This window comes from Dendropsophus ebraccatus, chromosome 8 (genome assembly GCF_027789765.1).
Source record: "Dendropsophus ebraccatus isolate aDenEbr1 chromosome 8, aDenEbr1.pat, whole genome shotgun sequence".
Classification (NCBI taxonomy): domain Eukaryota; kingdom Metazoa; phylum Chordata; class Amphibia; order Anura; family Hylidae; genus Dendropsophus; species Dendropsophus ebraccatus.
In genome coordinates, this window is record NC_091461.1 from 96,168,326 (window position 1) to 96,189,154 (window position 20,829).

The 20,829-nt window shown below is 45.9% G+C and overlaps 1 protein-coding gene across 2 annotated transcripts in view; it reads right to left on the reverse strand.

Annotated features, from left to right (window-relative positions):
- Nucleotides 1–7,735: 7,735 nt before the first annotated feature.
- The window catches only part of LOC138798758 (cysteine-rich secretory protein LCCL domain-containing 2-like), a 33,468-nt gene continuing 20,374 nt past the window's right edge, over nucleotides 7,736–20,829 (reverse strand). For both annotated transcript variants that reach the window (XM_069979339.1, XM_069979340.1), the window contains 4 exons: nucleotides 11,591–12,023; nucleotides 10,269–10,320; nucleotides 9,725–9,791; nucleotides 7,736–8,071 (listed from right to left, as the gene is read on the reverse strand). In XM_069979339.1, coding sequence (XP_069835440.1) covers nucleotides 7,898–8,071; nucleotides 9,725–9,791; nucleotides 10,269–10,320; nucleotides 11,591–12,023 — 726 coding nt within the window. In that variant the 3' untranslated portion in view covers nucleotides 7,736–7,897. The remainder of the gene's footprint in view (nucleotides 8,072–9,724; nucleotides 9,792–10,268; nucleotides 10,321–11,590; nucleotides 12,024–20,829) is intronic.

Here is a 20,829-nt window from a genome sequence, read left to right on the forward strand (position 1 = left end):
CCACCTGTTCACGTGTCCAGCCTGTCACGTGCTCTCTCATCTGCAGACTATTGCCTGTGCCATCTCCTGCCACGCCTCGCCTGCCGACACCAGCAACCAAGCCAGGGGTAGCGACCTGGGGGTCGCCTGCCGCAGCAAGTCCATCCCGCCTTGCGGCGGGCTCTGGTGAAAACCAGCGGCCCCTTAGACTCCGCTCCCTGGTGAGGTTTGTGCCATCGCTGGTGCCGGTCCAGTGGATCCACTACTCCGGGCGTTACAACTACTCCTTTAAAAATTTAGGTAACCTGTCATGAATTTTTTTTTTTGACCTGCCACAGAGGCATTTTAAAAGTTTTTATTGGCTGGGGTCTAAGTCTTCAAAACCCGATCAATCAGAAGGACAAGTGGGGAGAAACGTACACTGCCATGTGGGCACACAGGTGTGATGGCACGCCTTCTTTTATTTTGTAAGGCCAGTTGTACCCTTTTCCCCTGTGGACAGTGTCCTGGGTCCCTGGGGATGAGATCACGGTTGGCCCTAGTGGTGTAGTGACCCTCGCGGACTATCGGAACTGTTTTTACTTGAGAGATACTTGTGTGCAGCAAGTTATACAGCTTTGACTTGACAGTGTACGTCTCTCTTGATAAAGCACTTGGAAATACACTTGATAATACTTGTGGACGAACACTTGACAATACAACAGCCAGCTCTGTGATAGGAAGGTAGTAAGGAGAATAGTCGCACTGACTGAGTGGCGTGTTGTGATATAAAAGAAGCAGAGTAGCAGAGAGGAAGATGTACTGAGAATCCCAACCCAAGTAGTACTGTGCTCTGCCGGGATGTTGGAGGATGAGGTAGAAGAATACTTAGAAGAAGAAGAAAATCCTTGTGCCTGTGTATTGACCTTTGGGTTTTCGTACCACTTTATGCCCTCTAGATTTGGCTGAACCATTCTAGGGGGTGACACAAGGCCCAGCCCTTGTTACCTGGGATGAGCGGAATACTGAGAGATAGAGTTTCTAGGCTTATCGCAACTTTGCTCTATCCGTATCAGTTCCTAGCTTACTGCTGTCTGTGGATACTGTCCTGCTCTGTGGCACTCCTAGTCCATGGCTTTGAAAGGGGTTTAACACTGCATAGTATTGTGTAGCATTTCTGAGCAAAAAACTGTTGAGGGTGTCCTGTCTGATGTCCTTCCCATGCGGGGTTCTAAGACTGAGGGCCAGGGCCCTGAGAGGATCACTGTAGAGAGCTGTATAGCTTGCGTCCTTCCTCTACAATGTCCAACACGAAAGACCTTCACACTTCCTCTACCCATGTGACTTCCTCCCTCAGCGTAACTAACGTGTGCTTTGAGTGGGTGAAGAGTACACAGTTCACAGATCCATGTGACATACGAACAAACAATAACCCTTTACACAATTCAGCTGTGCAGCATCTGAACACATACTTCTATAACAGCGACATCTAGTGGCGAAACTTTATTACTACTTTTATCACCACATAAGTACAATAAGTACAGGCTTTTACGAAGGTTGTATATAATAGCAACACCCATGGTAGGACACAACATCAGTCACATTACAAAGAGCCGTGAAAGAATGTGCGGAGCATGGACTCTCCTGATCACTTGGGGTTTAAACACTTTGACCTTGTCTGGTAAAATCTTTCAATGTCTTTCTAACATATCAAAAGTTTTTTATGTGATTGTGGCCATTTAAACATTATACTGTACTTCTCGGCTAGATCTGGCAAAGCATAATCATTTTACACTTGGAATACATTTCAAGCCTATCCTACCATGTCTAGATATTGCTGTTATGGAACTGATATAGCGCTGTGGTGTTCTTTTGATTCCCTCTCGTAACTGGTACACCCATCTCTTTAGACCTGTTGGTGCACATTCCTGATTCCATCATGTACTTCATGAGAAAGTTGATCTGATATATAATATATGTATATGCAAACCCTCTAGGCTACATAGCTTAGTGTAGATTCCTGGAAAGTGTATAGAACAAGTCAGGGGTGTAGCTAGGGGTTCAGCCTAGGGAGGGCGAATGAGTCTCAGTGGGCCCCCAACCGATTATGTTACCCATAGGGAACCTCAGTAGATGACAATGCTTTCCGAATAATAAAGGGTATTTTCCACTACATTATTCATAGTGAACAGGGACTGAGAACAGTGGAAAAGACTTTCTACATTTCACATATATAACCATGTAAAAATTAAAGGAGGCATCCAGCATTACAAAAACATAGCTGCCTTTTTTCAGAAACAGCGCCACTCTCCTCCAAAGCTTGGATGTGGTAGTGCAGCTCAGTTCCACTAAAAGAGAATGGAACCAGGTAGTAAGACCACACACAGCATAAAGAAAGCTACGGCGTTGTTATTATTTTCTAATTAGCCATCCATCCATTCTTCTATCTCTTTATCTCATATCTATCTGTGTAATATCTATTGGGCAGCATGAGGACTACACCATAGCTGATGGTCAATGACCAAATAAGCAACACCCGAAGGGTATACCCGCAGTACCAATAAAGTAAATGTATAGTACAAATGCTGGGTAATAATAATAAATAGTCTCATGCAGTTCAAGGCAACTATACTGAATAACCTATATACAAAAAAGCCAGACTACTGCAACATAACTAAATGGAATAATTACTTTACTAATTCATAGAAACAATACATGACAATACATTAAAAATTTAGGAGAAATCAGCAGCGATAATCATGGTGTACAGGGTATATGAGAGCAGGCAATTTATACCCTCATGTAGTATTTAGACCCATTTTTTGCCCTCATATAGTTTGCAGGGTCCCTCTATGCTCTCATATAGTAAAAAGACCACCATCTTTACCTTAACATAGTAGATTATCTGCCTTGTTTCTCTATATAGAAGATAGACCCTCCCTGTGCACCCCCATATAGTAGTGAGGCCCCTCTGTACCTTCATATTGAAATTCAGCTTCTCTGTGAATCCATATAATAGTGAGGCCTTCTGTGCCCCAATATAGTAATTATTTCCCTCTGTTTCCGTGTAGTAGTAGTTAGGGCCCTCTGAGCCCTCATATAGAAGTATTTAGACCTCCCTGTGCAGGCAATACCCCCCCCCCCCCAAAAAAAAAAAAATAAAGAAAGAAAAAAATAAAGAAAAAAAGGTAGTATCCTCCATGTAGGCATCCCATCCAGCACCATCTCAGGTAGGTAATCTCCCCGGTATGTATTCCCCATGCAGCCACTCCCTTCCCCTGCTGTAATCTCCCTGGTATTCCTCCTGGTGGTTAGACACCCCTACCACCACTGTGAGTAGACTGTACCTCCAGATTAGGTTAGCCAGCACATCCCATACCCCAACCCCCATAGATGACATCCTTCCCAGGAGTTAGCCCCACCCACCCACATTGGTCTTCTCCTCTATAACTAAGAAAAAAAGGCAATACTTACCTGTTGTGCGGTTGCAGTACTATTGTCTTCTCATGTCAACTCTCTCCTTGCTCTGTGAGCAAACAAGGGACATCACTCATGTCCCACAGCTCTGAGTGAGGGAACGGCCTCTTGTGGCCACAACAGTGATTGGCAGGGTGGAGAGTAAATGCTCTCCTCGCCTTGTCAATCACCCTGCTGCATTCAAATGTATGTTCTCCTCACATAAAAGCGCATACAGCTAAATGGTCAGACGCAACATTCGGTAGCCATGTGGGTCCCCCAGGAGCACTGGTTGCTGGCCAGGGGCCACCTACAGCCAATATAAATTTGTTAAATCTGTCTGCAAAAGCAATAGCATTAACTTGCAAAATCTTCAGTGGGCCCCCTGCCTGTGTGGGCCCGGGAGCGTCTTTCCCCTCTGCCCCCATCAAATTACGCTATTGGAATAAGTATCTGGAACAAGTGTCCCAGAGAGGGTGTTCCTTTGTTTAGCGTGTTTCACTCGATAACTCTATATATTTCAAAAGCTCTGAGACTGAGAGTGCATTCTGCACTCCCACCACTAGATGTCACTGTGTCTTACGTACTGTTTAGCACAGCTGAGGATGGGTACTTAAGGGGTTAACTGTCTAACTGTATTGTTTACCTCAGGGGTAGGGAACGTCGTACAATACGTCCCTTGGCTTCTGGCCCACCAACTATGACGGTACAAAATGAAGTTAATGCACCTGCTCGCATCATCACTGCACTACTTAGCAGTCAGATAGCACAGTGTGGAGGTGGGCGGGTGTGATGTTACCCGGCAGTCCCTGTTGATTGGATGTGGCTGCCCGGGGCGGTGGGGGGCTGGGATGAGGTTAATGATTGGGGTGTGGGGGGTCAGGAGTGGAAGGGGGGACTCTGGGATATTCAGGGGCACAGTATGTGGCAATATTACAGTGAGGGGCACAGCATGTGGCAGCATTACAGTCGGGCACAGCATGTAAGAGAAACAGATCGCTGATCTCAGGGAGATCAGCCAAACGATAACACTGCCGACTGCTAATGAAATCGCTCAATGCAGTGAAGTCCTAGGTGCATTGCCCCCTGGGAAACATGAATATGCAAAAGAAGAGCCCGTGGAGCCTCATTTAAGAGTCTCGAAACACAGGACTAGCCAGATATCCAGGAAGCACCCAGCCTAGGGGTGGCTACTGTAAGGAAACCATCACTTAATATGGTGGTTTTGGTGGTTTCCTTACAGGAGTCACCTCTTGGCTGGGTCCTTCCCGGAGCAGGCCTGCTGTATGCCACAAGAGTGAAGAGAAGGGGAACACGTGGACACAGGTGAGCATTTTTTTTAATGTTATATGGGAGGGGGAGCACACGGGGGGCGCTATATACTTGGGGGAGCGCACGGGGGGGCGCTATATACTTGGGGGAGCGCATGGGGGGGCGCTATATACTTGGGGGGGGGGCGTTATATACTTGGGGGAGCACACTGGGGCTCTATATACACGGGGGAGCGCACAGGGGGGCTATATACTATTGGGGGAGCACAGGGGTCTATATACTTCTGGGGGAGCACACGGGGGGCTATATACTATTGGGGGAGCGCACAGGGGGCTACATACTATTGGGGGAGCACAGGGGGTCTATATACTATTGGGAGAGAGCACAGGGGGCTATATACTACTGGGGGAGCACAGGGGGGCTATATACTATTGGGGGAGTGCACAGGGGGTTATATACTTCTGGGGGAGCGCACAGGGGGGGCTATATATTATTGGCGGAGCGCACAGGGGGGCTATATACTACTGGGGTACTGCACAGAGGGGCTATATACTACTGGGGAGCGCACAGGGGGGCTATATACTACTGGGGAGAGCGCACAGGGGGGCTATATACTGCTGGAGAGAGCGCACAGGGGGGCTACATACTACTGGGGAAGTGCACAGGAGGGCTGTACATAACTGGAGGAGCACACAGGGGTCTATATACCACAGGGACACCTTAAAACTATGGCGGCACAGATGGGTGTAACTATTATATAGGGGTACAGAGGGGTGTAACTACTTTATAGGGGTACAGGGGACCTAACTACTGTATGTGTTGGAGCCTAAAATGTTTCTCTGGCAGATTCTGGAGAGAGGATTCACGGCCAGGAGAAGACTTCAAGGTGGCCCACGCTGGATGGAGAGAAAGAAAAGGTGACAGACTCTGATCAGAGAAGACGCCCCCTGTAAGTAAATGGATGTAACTGCACGCTGTTATAGGCTTGTAGTGATAGGGTTATAAGGTAACTACTGTATGTATTGGGGCTCTTAATACAGTGTGGGGGCACTTTCAATGCATTATACTGTGTGTGGAGCTCCGATTCTGATAACACGTGTATGTGTGTGTGTGTGTGTGTGTGTGTGTGTGTGTGTGTGTGTGGGGGGCTCACTCTTGAGGGCTGTGCACCGGGCCCACCAATGTATTAAAACAGCCCTGGATGGGACCCTTATACTACTGATTTCTGCAATAAAAAAAAAAACATGACAGTTACGCTTTAAAGCTTAAAAAAAAAAAAAAAAAAAAGAATGTATATTGCAAACCTGCTTTATATCACATCTACTGTAGATTTAGAATTTGAAAATTATAACAACAGTGACACTTGCTATGTTCACACAATGTATGTTATACATAAATCACAGCTGTTGTTGCAATTTGCAACAAAGGCCGTAATTTATGCAAAACATATGTTGCATTTGAATGAATGGAATCCCGGCCGGTGCGTGTACACATAGGGGGACATTAAGTCCGACGCTTTCTGTCCCCGCAGCTCTGGTACTGCAAAGATTTATGTAGAGGCGTACTGCCTCTACATAAATCCTGTGCGCGCTGGTGCGCATGGCAGGAAACCTATGCCAGCTCAGAGCTGGAGTAGGTTTCCTGCGTATTTTTTGGCAAAACTACCGTTGAATGACTCTGAGTCCGTGCCCCCCGTAACGCCCCCCCCCCACCACCACACCTCCTCCCCGCCCCCCTGGTGTACCTGGCGGAAAGTGCCGATTTGTAAATATTTTATTTGCTAAACGGCCATTTGCAAATAAAATATGCGCGAATCGGCACTTTCTGCCGAAAAAATAAAACACGCAGCTTGGTACATGTCCCCCATAGTATACACTCCAGTCGGGATTCCATTTGGCCGCACAAAAAACTGACATGTCCCAATTCAGCAGAAATGAAGATCATCTGGATGGTACTGTAGCATCGGCTAGGATGATCTTCAGCAACACCGGCCGTTCAGTGAACCGTCTAGATTACAGAACGGTCGATATTATGCGTAACGTGAACCCGGTCTTAATCTGTATAGTATCCCCATTCAGTGACAGTGAGGTTCACTTGAATATGTATTTGCACCAGTTGCTATTGCTACATCTGCAGTTCCCTTTAAGATAATTTTTTTAACCAGTACCTATTTTCCTCTTGTTTAGATCGAAATCTACTATAAATTAACACATCTCTTAAACTGGTACTATGTCTGAAGGTGACAAATGGCCCATCCTCCAGCAAGTACCAGTATTTAAAGATCACATTACAAATCTGTGTTGCCATATGGGATAGTATGAAGGAAAACAGGAAGTGTTTTTTTTTTTTGTTCTTTTTTTTTTCTCACTAATTTAGATATGAGGGAGCCCCTAATCTTTTTTAGCTTTCTTTTGAAGGGCTTTATTTAAAAAGCTTCTGGGTATCCCCTCTGCACTATTCATCTTTTAAAATCCTCTGCCTGTTGTAAAAAGGACTCCATGGGGCCGTCAATCCGGCGCAACTTCATAAACTCTCCATACTGCACAGCCTTCATATGGTAGCTTGTATAAGGCAGCAGCATATTCGATGCTGGCAGCTTCCTGAAACCCTTTGTGTGTATACTGTTATCCTTCATGTATACCATTACATCAAGAAATTCAATTTTTTCCACATCAACCTTACTAGTGAAAAATATGTTAATAGTATTTACTGTATTGAGGTGCGCCATCACCCCCTCGAATTCTGCCTTAATCCCCGGCTGTATAATAGAAAGTTTTTCCGCACTACTTTCATGCAAATCTTCAGCCCCATAATGGATATACAGTTAGATAAATGCAGTGTATTTATGAAGCTGTGTGCTGAATGATCCCCGTGGTGCTCAACTCCATGTAAGACACAATGTAGGTATATTAGATGTATAGGAAAACAGGTAAAGTGTTTATTGGCAAAACCAGTCACAAAAAAGACATCAAAAAAGACAAAAAAGACACGGACAGGGGTGTCGTTCCACTGAAGCAATGGTTGTTTCGCACGGTTGCGCTTCTTTTGGCCTAGTCTCAATAAGTTATTGAAGTCTCAATAAAGTAAATATTTGTATGATATATTGAACTCTTTATTCATGTACCTGATAATGCACGCTTCTCTGTACAGACTGTGTACACACATAACATTCTAAATATATTGTCAGTTTCTACATAGAATTTGTTATCTTTTATATAAACATAAATGATCCCTCACAAGCTGGTGATGATGCACTTGAAGATTTAATCCCATTTCGAATAGATCCAGTATATGTACTCTGTAAAGGGTATCGTTTCACTGTCACATATCCACCTTTAGCAGTAGTTGCTCCTGCATGTATTGCCGATGGACACAGATCTGACATCTAGGAAAAACATGACACAAACTGAGGTACTGTGCATAAAAATCTATATAAATCATATGTATGGCATCTATGTGAAGGCTGTATTTTGTGCTGAAAATGCATGTCATGCAGCATGCTTGAAAATGACTTTTATATTTTTAATTCCTCTGGCAGCGAAGCAGCACATTATGGGCGTGGTAGCAGTTTTGTGGTCTGCCTCCCATGGTAGCTACACCACTAAAGAGAACCTATCCCTTTCTTATAGCAGCATAACATAGGGTCAGACATGCTTTGGCATGATTTGGCAGCATGGGCCCCTCCTTACGTTTCTCATATGAGGCCGTGGAGCTGGATACAGCTTATCATGCACTAAATATGATTTTTTTGAGGCCCTCGCACTTGCACCCTCCCCACTGTCCCTGCCTATATACCACAACTGCCCTAAGTGGCAATAGATAACTGGGCGATGATCCCTTGCCTGGGCAGGTGAAAACACAAAACGCGGACAAAATAAACAAACACAATAATTCAAGGTCAGCAAGCAAGGTTAGTATAAAACGGTCGGTGTGGTACAAAATCGGAAGTCAGGAGAATAGTCAGAAGCCAAGAAAACCAAGGAATACTATCAGGTTACCAAACGCTAGCTCAATTACACTCAGGTACTGAGGCTCTATCGCGGGCAAGGACACACAGGGGAGGATATTTATGGAAGCTGGAGTCCCAGCCCCTGACCTCTATCCAAAGCTGGCTGGCCACCAGTCAGTTAATGAAAACACACCAAACCTGGGCCGATTGGCTGGAGAAGCTGGGGGGCAGGGAGAGCAGCTAGGAGGCAAGGGAGAAGCTGGGGGTGCAGGGGGAGAGGCTGGGAGGTGCAGGGGGAGAGGCTGGGAGAGAAGAGGGAGCAGTAGGGGGGCAGAGACAGGCTGGGCAGGCGCAGGAGAGAACTTCAGGACAACTGTTCCCAGAGACTTGGTATATTGAACAACAATCACCCAGTTACTTGGTATACTGGACAATGGCTTCACTGCTCCCACAGAAAACCACCCACAATCCACCCTCCTCACCTCTCTGTCCCTATCTCTCTGTATTTGTCTCCCTGCTCTAACTGCCTGCTGCAACCTGCTCTCAATTATACACAGCTGACTGGCCACCTCCAGGAAGCCATTCACCTTATACAGAGTGTGAGGAGGAGGTGCTGACATCTCAAAAGGGCTTGCAGGTGATTGGACGACTGCAAGGGATTATGGATAATCCCTTGCTTTCACCAAGTGACTTTACTGTAAGCTATCATGTTCATCCTCCATGTTTAGCGAATTTGTGAACAAATCGCTGTGAATTTGTTTTGCTCATCTCTTACAGCAACTTTTCTTTTGGCACACAACACTACAGCATCAAGGACTGACCTCTGAACAGTGTGACTATCCGTATGTTCTGTTGCCTCAACAGGAGCAACATAACCCACTTGAAATATTTCCTTTAAGGCCAAATGAACAAGTGTGATAAAGACTCAGGGCAACAATATTTTTATCCATTTTAAAGTACAAAGCAAGAATTATAAAGTGCTTTTAAAGGAGCCCATAGCAAATAAGATGAGTTAAAACCCATCCAAAGCAACATATGCATTATTGTAGGTTTTCACATATATATATAATGAAGATTAAAGTTTCTTACCGATGCGTAAATGTCCGTCCCATAAACATAATAATATGATGTATCGCAGTTTGGTGGACATAGAGCCCTAAGAAAAAAAAATATCACTTAATATATTTACATGCTTAGGCTATGTTCACACTAAGTAAAAGTATGGCCGTTGTTGCCATCGGCACATTGCCTCTCCTTCTATTGGATCCCGGCCAGAGTGTATACACATCGCATATGCTCTGGCCTGGATCTCATGCAGCGCCGCAAAAAACATGGCAGTGTCAGTTCACACAATGAAGCGAGCGGCTCCGGCCGCTTGCCTTATTGTGTGCTATGAGAGTTCTGATGCGGGCGTGCGGTGATGCCCCCCATCAGAAAACTGTGGCCGGAAAGATCACTGGCCGGGTCACGGAACGGCTGGTCTCTTCCGCTGTGTGAGCATAGTCTTAAATATTATACACATTATAAATTGTGCTACCTAAGCACAGAGCCCTAGGGTTTGGTTACTGGTTCCACTCTAGCTACTTCAGCTGCTACAGTGAAGTTAGTGTTTTCATGTAATAATGTTACTCACATAAGTGGGTCTCCAGCATACATCTCTATGTTATCAATGCAAAAAACCTGCCCTGTAAAGGAGAAGAGAAGGAGAAACTTCGAATGATAGGATATTGTCAGATTTTGCAGTTTAATACACTTTTACACATTTATCTACACCAGCATATGGTGAGTGTGCACGAGACAGTCCTTTGTGACTATTTAAGGTTTGGGTCTATTTTCATGTTGATAGTATTCATTGCTGAACTTAAAGGGTTAAAGCCAGTATACCATGATTTTTTTTTTTTACCACCTAATTGGCCCCAAGCGTAGGGACCTTAATGGCGTGGTCCATAAATCAAAATGACACCCAGTTCCCGCACATGGTGCCGGTATAGTTTACGCGCACTGTCTACGCACTGGAGACGGGCCTGGTGCCCTTAGTGTAATAATATCCCCTCTGTGACGTGCCTCCATTACAAACAAGCCTGGCCACAATTCCAATAGAGGTGCGTCACAAAGCAGAGAAGATATCATTATACTGGGGGCGCTGGGCAACCTCCAGTGCATAGAGCTGGGTCAGTGCACATGAAGAATACCAGCGATGAGCGTGGGAACCGGTTGGTGTTTTGAAAAACTGACGGCGCCAACAGGATCTCCCTTGCTGGCAATGACATGCTAATGAAAATATTTTTTTTCTCACTTAAGAAATAGTACATTCGCTTTAATTATTGAAATCTGAGATGTCTCTTATCTGGGTGGTTGTGGAAAGGGTGAAACAATGAATAAAAAAGGTTCTTCGATATGCTACATGACCACCTTCAATGTCCCTGATCCAAAATGGCGGCTTTTAAGATGATGGCCATGTTCTGGGATTATACTAAAAGAAAGTCTCCCCTCACCCATTACTTGCTGGGTTATTCAGACATGTAATTTTCCCTTTTGTTTTTGAAATTAAAAGGTGTCCTGAGACTTTAGAATTACCCTGTATTGTAGTAAATATTGAAAAATATTTATGGGGGACCAGTCAATTTTCCTGTCAACTTTCTCCATAGAGCTCAATTATAAGTCCGACTCTTTGAAGAGTGGACGTGCTACAGTGTGTATTCTCCCAGATCGTTCTCCCGATCGGTCCGGCTTTGAGTGTTCAAAACTTTTGACATGTCTCTATGACATGTCAAAAGTTTTTTGCAACAACAGCGACCCTTTAAGTTGTTTGCAAAAACTCAGTGTGAATCCAGCCTAAATGGCCTGGGCACTCAATTAATTGTTTCTTGTAAAGACCCTGTGAACGACCAGTTCTCCTATACTCTCAAATAGCAGGTCTACCTAAGGACAAGAAGTAGTTTAGGAAAATCTTACCAATGTAAGTTGCAGTCATCATCGTAGTGGGTGTAGATGTTTGTCTTGTGGTGGAAGTAGCAGTGGCAGAAGTAACAGGAGCTGAAGAAGAGATGCTGGTAGCGGTACTACTGGTGAGAAAAGTAGTTGAGGAGACACTGGTGCCAGGAGTAGTAGCGGCAGTAGTATTGGGAGCTGTAGAGATAGAGCTAGAAGCCATAGTAGAAGGAGTAGTTTTAATAGTGGATGTAGGAGGAGTATTAGAAGACACTGTTTGTGTTGGGTAACTAGTAAAAATAAATGATTTGGCAGCTACTCCATAATTCTGGCTGGTTATTCCATTCTTAGTAGATCCATTGTACTTATCTTGACCTGGCATCTTCTGCACTGTAATGTATCCTCCTCCATTGGAAACTTTGCCAGCATGGATGGCAGCAGGACATATGCGTGTGTTCTGTAGACAAGATGTAGATAACTATAACAATGCATACAAACTTCAAGGTGTTCAACAACATAAAGTCCCTTGAGGGGAAATTATCGATGCCGTACTAGCATAAAAAGAATATTTGGATGTCTTCTATTTGAGTAAAAATTGGCTATTTTAGTCTGTTTCACACTAAAGGACAACTCCCACGGGACCTGGAAAAAAAAAAAAAACACAGACACACAAACACACCATACTCACCAATCCCTCCGGTGACGATCGCCACTTGAATTGCCCGCCGTACGCGTCTCCGTCACCTCAGGCCGCCGTCTTTGGAATTCCCTCGCTTGCGGGTCCATGGGAGAGAAAATGCTGCCAGTGCGCAGCCTTTTCATTGGTTGGAGCGCTTCACATGGCTTCCAGCAAGCTCAGCCAATCAGGGCTAAGCAAGCTGGAAGCCATGTGATGCTCTCCAGCCAATGAAAAGGCTGCTGGTGCACAAGTGCACCAGCAGCCTTTTCTCTCCCATTCACTTTACATGAAGATGCCGAGGAAGAAGAAGGCCTGTCCCGCCCCCCAGCTCTGACGTTGTTGTCACAAGATGGCGCCCAGGAGAAGAGGATGGTGACGACAGTAACGGGGTGTCGGGGTCCGAAAGTGGGGGAAGGGGGCCAGACTGGTTATTTAAACACATTAAAAAGTTATATAACTGTAATGTGTGGTAAATAAGCTAAAAATATTTTTCGTGGGAGTTGTCCTTTAAAGTTCCAACTTTTTTTTAATACTAGTTTTGTGCTGTAACAGGCTCCTTTGTAACTGAGAGAGCGAGAAAGAGATAGAGAGTTCCTAGGGAGCGTTTTAAGTGGGGACAAAGTTTGGATGGAGAGTAGTATAGATATAGAATATCCAAGACATGCGTATGAAAAAGCTGTAATAGCCTGTACTGATGAGTGTTTGGTGTCCTGGCCCGATATGAATATGCTTACTGAATTTTAAAGTGTACCTGTCGTTATAACTTTCAAAATCTAAATCAACAATAGATGGGGTATAAAGCAAGTTTGCAATTTACACTCATTATTATTTTTTTTTTAGTTATCATGGAAAAACGGCACTTCCTGTTTTCTGACTCTTTTTTCCTCAACAACAGGAAACAGTCAGAAAACAGGAAATCCTGTGGATGCCAGGCCATCTGAGCGCTCACAGAGAGAAGGCAGTCATGTGATTGATGGACACATTGAGCCGTGACCCTCTGTACTGGTCGGAATTCCTGTGTTTAGTCTGGTTTTTTTTTTTTTTTTACAACCAGCACAAGTGTTTTACAGCATGATAACAACAAAAAAAATAATTAAAATATACAGTGGTGCCTTGGATTACGCACATAATTCGTTCCGGGACCGTGCTTGTAATCCAAATTTACTCCTATACCAAAGCAAGTTTTCCCATAAGAAATTATAGAAATGCAGACAATTGGTTCCACTGTTCTGAATAACATGTAAAACAGATGAAACAAACATTCAGAAACAGCAGAATATGTGATATTATAAGTTACTGGACAGTAATGGAGAGGATGGGAAACCCAAGGGCAGACAGTGACTGCAGGGAGCATGAAGGAATGAGCAGGGCATATGTGGGCACATACATGCAGCACTCTCTGTCCGGGGAGAGAGGGGTTACAGCTATGGAGAGATTACCCCCACAGTCCTGTCCTCTGATGTAAGCCCCAGCCTGAAGTGGATTTGCTATGATTTGGAAGGTGAGGGAGACTTCCTGGGTCAGAGTATAGGGCTGTAGACCCCGCTATGCAGACCATGCCGCTCCCCCACTAGCGCTCCCACCCAGTACAGGGAGCTCGTAAACCAAAACAATGCTCTTAAACCAAGTCACAATATTGAAAAACTGTGAGCTCTTAAACCAAAATGCTCTTAAACCAAGTTACTCTTAAACCAAGGTACCACTGTATTGCAAACTTGCTTCATTTCACATCTACTGTTGATTTTAGATTTTGAAAGTTATAACGACAGGGACACTTTAAGTTTTCTATATAAAATAAAGATTGCAAGTTACTATCTCTGTCTTGGATGTTTGTGCATGATATGCTATATATTTAGGAGCACCCCGTCTAGCACTATTGTGTGCAACCTCAATTTGTCTTCCGTAGAAAAGCTGTGTTATCAGGTAGTGCCGGTATACATTCTCATGAATAGTGTTGTGTTATAGATATAGAATAGCGTATTGCAGTGTTGCTGTGAGCATGTGAGTGGGAGACCAGATCAGAAGCTGCAGCAAGGCAGAAGAAATTGCAGAAGTATAGGGGACTGACGGTATCACCTGCAAAACCTTCCAAGGGGAACTCCAGTGTGTCTAAGAGTAGAGTAATAAAGTGTGCTCCATTGAGCCTGCCAATTTTTATGTAGCTGCTGGTGCCATGCCGTGGGCTGTTTAAAAAGTCTATGGGCTCTATTACACCAACAGATAATCTGACAAGCCAGGAGTGGACTATAACAGGTAACAAAGGAAAGACTGAGATTTCTCTTCTGTTCACATCCATTCCTGACTTTGGCTAAGAAAAATCTGTCAGATAATATATTTGGTGTAATAGGGCCCTATTTCTCACTTTGGTTGAATCCACATGGATCTGAATGTTGTGGATTTGTGATTCATTTTACTACTTTGTTTCTATAGTGGTGAGAGCTACAGTGAATTTGCAACAAAATCTGTACATAAATGTGTATTTGTAAAAATTCTGTATGCAGAAATTCTGATGGAACGGTGGTGTCTAAATCCTATACCAGAAAGGGACCTCGTTGAGTGCCCGCACACAGCTCTCCATGCAAGCCCCTCCCACAACGGATTTTATTGGCTGCTCCACTCCGGGCTTCCTAGCAGCCAAAATCAGACCCTGCTGGACCCCCAACCCTAATCCGAATGTTTAGTTTTAGGGTTAGGGTTGGGGGTCGGATTATGGTTACGTCCCACTGGTTTGTCATGTTCTAACCCTCCCCACAGCCCAAGGGTTAGGGTTGTTGTGTGGGCGGGGGATAGTTAAGTAATATGTTGGTAGTAACCATAATCCGACACCCAACCCTAACCCTAATCCCCAACCCAACCCTGGAGTTGTGATACGGGGATGTGTAATATACTGGAGTGATATGGGAATGTGTAATATACTGTAGTCGTGATAGTGGGCACGTTACACATAGTGTTCCTATATCCCACTGAGGGCACATGTGGGCATTTGAAACAACTATGAACAAGGGTAGCGCAAAGGGAAGGGGTCGTGTGTAGGCACAAGCCACGTGCAAGCACCCGGACAATCAATGGCTGCTGCTATGGGGCAGGCAGGTTTACGTTCATACAACATCCCTCAGTTCCTTAACCAGCTTCCACCCATATGTCCACCACCACCCATTCGTCCACACAGTCCAGTCTCGATGGCAGCCAAGAGTCTGGACTGTAGAAACCTTGCTGTGACCCTCTCTTCTTCCAACCTGCCCAATGTTCCCAAGACATTCATCTCACCTTTGCCCACTCCCATTAGCTGAATTCTTGAGGATTGTATATGTAGTGATGTAGGCTATGGGTCTGTCCATTGGGAAGGAGGAAAATCACAGTGATGAAGTTGAGGAGGAGGCGGTGACTGACCCCACCCTGCCTGGGGAATCGCCCAGCGGGGAAAGTAGTGGAGTTGCCAAGGCCCGTGCAGCCCCCCGAACTGCTTCCCGAGGAAGAGGGGTGTCCAGAGGCAGGGGACACTTAATAGAGAGAAGGCAGGCAAGAGGCAGCAGAGCGGAGGCCCGCATCAGCCCCCCACGCAAAGTCCGGATGACCAGGCAGGACACCTGCACATCGGCCTCCGCTTAAGTCACGTCTTGGCCTTCCACCTTCGCCTGTGTCCGCCCCTTCGCCAGCAGTTTTGTTTGCCTCCTCCCAACAATTGTGTATCGTGGAGGTGTTTGAGTGCAAGTGAAAGTACGTAGCGAGCCACCCACAAGACCGAGCCCTAAACAGCCACATTAAAAAAATGCTGGCCCTTGAGATGTTGCCGTTTAGGCTTGTAGAGACCTTTTCCTTCCGCGACCCGATGGCGGCTGCCGCGCCACGTGTTTGGTCCCTAGCTGCCACTATTTTCCCCGGAGTGCGGTCCCCGCCTTCCACCAGCAGGTGTCCGGTAACATCAAGCAGGCCCTCAGATACTCAGTGAGCTACATCTCCCTCGCGGCACACTGGGTCAATGTGGTAAAACCTGGGACCGGGTCTCAAACTGGGAGTGCAGACCTCCTCCCCAAATTCCAGAAGGATGAATAGGCGCAGCTACTAGCTAAACTAGCGGAATTCCATGGAGGAATTGCCGCGGAATGCAGTTAGCCTCCCTCTCATAATGGGAGTCTATGGGAGGCTGCTGCTGCTCTACCCGCGTTGAAGAATGAACATGTTCATTCTTCAGTGCGGAGAGATGCTGTAAGAACAGCAGCGCGCACCTCCCATAGACTCCCACTATGAGAGGGAGGCTAACGGCATTTCGCGGCGGACAATTCCACCTCGGAATTCCACTAGTTTTGCTACGTGTAGCCTAAGTCATATCGCTGCCAGCCTGAGGAAGATCCAGCAAGCCTCCATTTGCCTCAACGCCGGCTAATGTACGACATCACCACTATTACATGTTGTCCAAGGGAAGTAAGCAACAGAGAGCTCTCATGGAGCACCAGCTCCAAAATCCACGCGTGCCTACCTACCACTCAGCTACCTCACTTTGCCAGTCATGACTGGGCATGGATAGCAGAGATATTTAAGGTTCAGAGATATTTAAGGAATCCACCCAGAGGGTCAGCTACCATGATGCTATAGTGAGCGTAACCATCCCTCTCCCATGCATCATCAAACAATCCCTGCTCTTCACAAAGCAGGAGATGTTTTGGAGCAGAACACAGAGCACAATGTTGTCAGCCTCTCATTGGCAATGTCAGGAGGAAGAAGCGGACGACGACATGGAGGAGGATGTGGAAGAGGAGGAGGGTGCACATACTTTTGAGGGTAGCACTCACGTTGAGTGTGTACTGTCGGTTAAGCGTGGATGGGGAGAGGAGGAGGCTGAGGAGGAAGAGGAGGAATGGGAGAGTCATCCTTCTGGTGGGGACAGCCCATTGTTGCTTGTTCAGAGTCTGGCACACATGGCAGACTTCATGTTGGGCTGCTTTGTAAGGGATAAACGCCTTGTCCGTATAATGGACAGTAGCCGATACTGGATATTTGCACTCCTGGACCTCCGGTATAGAGAACAGGTTTCCTCTCTCATTCCCCCGGAGGAGAAGACCCAGCGGATAAAACAATACAAGGTGGAACTCCTGCAGATGATAATGGAGATCTTCCCGCCCACCATCGCTGGCGGAAGAGGGGAGAGTTCCTGCAGGAATGTTACACCATCCGTGAGGTCCACGACCAAACAGGAAACACTGTTCAAAGTGTGGGAAAATTTAATGGCACCAAAGCGCCAAACATCCAGCACTGAGGTGCCTACTACCAGCAGCAGGGAAAAGTATTGGCGGATGTTGCGAGAGTACATGGCAGACCGTAACCCTGTCCTCCCCGATCCCTCGGCGCCATACACTTATTGGGTGTCCAAGCTGGAAATATGGCTTGAGCTCTCTCTGTACGCTTTGGAGGTGCTGGCCTGCCCTCCCACCAGTGTATTATCAGAGAGGGTGTTCAGCACAGCCGGGGGAATTATAACGGATAAGTGCAGCCGCCTATCCACGGAGAGTGATGACCGCCTGACGCTGATAAAAATAAACAGCCACTGGACTGACCCACACTTCCAAACTTCTCCTCCACCAGAGCAAAGCAGACGAAAGTGAAGTGAAGCGCCTTGTGCCTGACCCTGTCACATTACCTCCTACTCTTCCTCCTCAACCACTGTACCACTGCACCTGTAGGGCCTACTAGACCCATTTTTTTTTAGGGGCTCGCCTTAATGGCCCCCAAGTAGTTTTGAAAGGCAGCAATTGTAGGCCCTACTAAGGACAATTTTTTTTTTTGGGAGGGGGGGGGGACATCTCTAGGGCCTCAAATCAAATTTTTGGCGGGCTCAAATCAATGTTCGCCTGCTACCCTATTGTTGAAAGGCTCACCTCTAGGGCCTTCAAACAAATTTTTGGAAGGCTGAGCTGAAGTGCCTATATGGACACTATGTATAACGTGCCCCCAGTGGGCTACAAGAACACTTGCCATATATTGTGCCCAGTGCCCACACAATACAATAGGGACACTATAAGTCTGGTGTACAGTGTACACACTGGGTACTGAAAACTACTGCTGCTGCTGCTGCTAAGATCTATGTAGTAGCACTGAGAAGTGCTTTGGATTGAAAGATGATTTTTTTCCCTGTGTGGTATAATTTGCCCTCAGTGGGCTTCTGGCACAGTATGTATCCCGCGCCCTTAGTGGGCTACTGGAACAGTATGCATCACGTGCCTTTACTGGGCTTCTGGAACAGTATGTATCACGTGCCCTTAGTGGGCTACTGGAACAGTATGTATCATGTGCCTTTACTGGGCTACTGGAACAGTATGTATCACGTGCCCTTAGTGGGCTACTGGAACCGTACATATCACGTGCCCTTAGTGGGCTACAGGAACAGTATGCATCACGTGCCCTCTATAGGCTACTAGAACAGTATGCATCACGTGCCCTTAGTGGGCTACTGGAACAGTATGTATCACGTGCCCTTAGTGGGCTACTAGAACAGTATGTATCACGTGCCTTTAGTAGGCTTTTGGAACAGTATGCATCACGTGCCCGCTGTAGGCTACTAGAAAAGTATGCATCACGTGCCCTTAGTGGGCTACTGAAACAGTATATATCAGGTGCCCTTAGTGGGCTACTGGAACAGTATATATCAAGTGCCCTTAGTAGGCTACTGGAACAGTATATATCAGGTGCCCTTAGTGGGCTACTGGAACAGTATATATCAGGTGCCCTTAGTGGGCTACTGGAACAGTATGTATGATGTGCCTTTTACTGGGCTACTGGAACAGTATGTATGACGTGCCTTTTTCTGGGCTACTGGAACAGTATGTTTGCGGTGCCTTTTTCTGGGCAAATGGAACAATATGTATCACGTGCCTTTTACTGGGCTACTGGAAGAGTATATATCAGGTGCCCTTAGTAGGCTACTGGAATAGTATGTATAACGTGCCCTTAGTGGGCTAAACTAGGGACACTATAAGTCACTTGTACACACAGGGTACTGGAATGAATACACCTGCTGATGCTGTTGCTGCTATCATCTGTTTCTTAGCACTGAGAAGTGCTTTGGATTCAGAGATGACTTTTTCGCTGGATCTTAGCCCTGAAAAGGACTTTTGGGTTCTGTAGTAAGCCTGCCTAACCAAAATGCTACTAAAACCTATCTTTCCCTGCTCCAAGATCTTTCCCTGGCTAGGTTGATAGCTCATCTGCGGTCAAGAAGCAGAAGTCAAGTATTAAAGATTCAAGGTCATGTGGTTCAGCCATCCAATGAGGGTAGACGCCATTTTCGCGCTGCGTGCATACTCCCAGGGTCCCTCACGGCCTCCCTGCATGGTGATTGGATTAAAAGAAGCGCCAACTGCGATGGGAGGGCTTTCAAATGTTTCCCGCCTATTCGCCACACTATTCGATTGAATTTGAATCTTTCAAATACCGCAATATTTGATCAAATACCAATTCGATCAAATCGTATTTGCTCATCGCTAGTCACTACCCTTGTGGAACTCCCTGTAAAGGGATGTATTCAATCTGACTGCCCAAGGCAGCAAGATATGTAATTCTGACACATGTGCAAGAATCGGATGACGCAAAGAAAGTGTGATTCATCCCCTTATGTCTTCTTTTTTCCTATCTATCTCTACCATATCTATACCAGATTGGATGTGGTTTAAAACTTAGTTTCATTGAAGTAAATGGAGCTTAATTGCAAATCACACCTGAAATGCAGACAATAGTAGTGCAAAAGTGGCCATGTTTTGTAGTGCTGGATAATCGCTTTAAAGGGGTACTCCAGCGGGGGGGGGGGGGGCTATTTTGGGATCTGGCCGGGGAGGAGGTTGCTGAAAGAAAAGATGTCCACTCTCCTCTCCGGATCCAGCGGTGGGTCCCGTATCGTGGCGCTCCGGTACCCGGTTCCTGGCCGCTTCCTGGTGTCTGACGAGGGCCCAAGACGTGACGATACGGGACCTGCCGCTGGATCCGGAGAGGTGAGTGGACGTCTTTTCTCTCTGCCACCTTCTTACTGGCCAGATCCCAAAATAGCCCCCCCCCCCCCCGTGGGAGTACCCCTTTAAAGAAGCATCATCCTGGATCGGTTTAACTGGATTCAATTGTAACCATGTCCTTAGAACATGCAATGTTGTAAGGGACATTTTTGGCCCTTCCTGAAAGATTCAGTGGGTGCAATTACATTATTGTATTAGCCAAGCTGAGGGGACATGTAAGTATCTTTTACTGCTATTTTCATGGGCCACAGTATATTAAAATGAATCCTGTCAGGCACAGTGTATTAAAATTCACTACATAGTGTGTATTATAATAAGTTCAGGAGGAACAATGAAAATTGTTATCCATAGGGGTATAGTGTATATTATTAGTAGGTAGGTACTTTTAGGTGGCAGTGTGTGGCACTATTATTTGAGGTCACAGCTTGTCACATCCTTCTACATTTACAGGGCACAGTGTGTGGCAGTATTATATTTAGGGCACACAGTTGTTTTTAGGGAAACAGTTTGTGCCAGTATTGTGTACTGAGAATGCAGTGTGTGGCATTGTGAAATGATGTCACTCGGTGGCAGGGACCAGGGGGAGC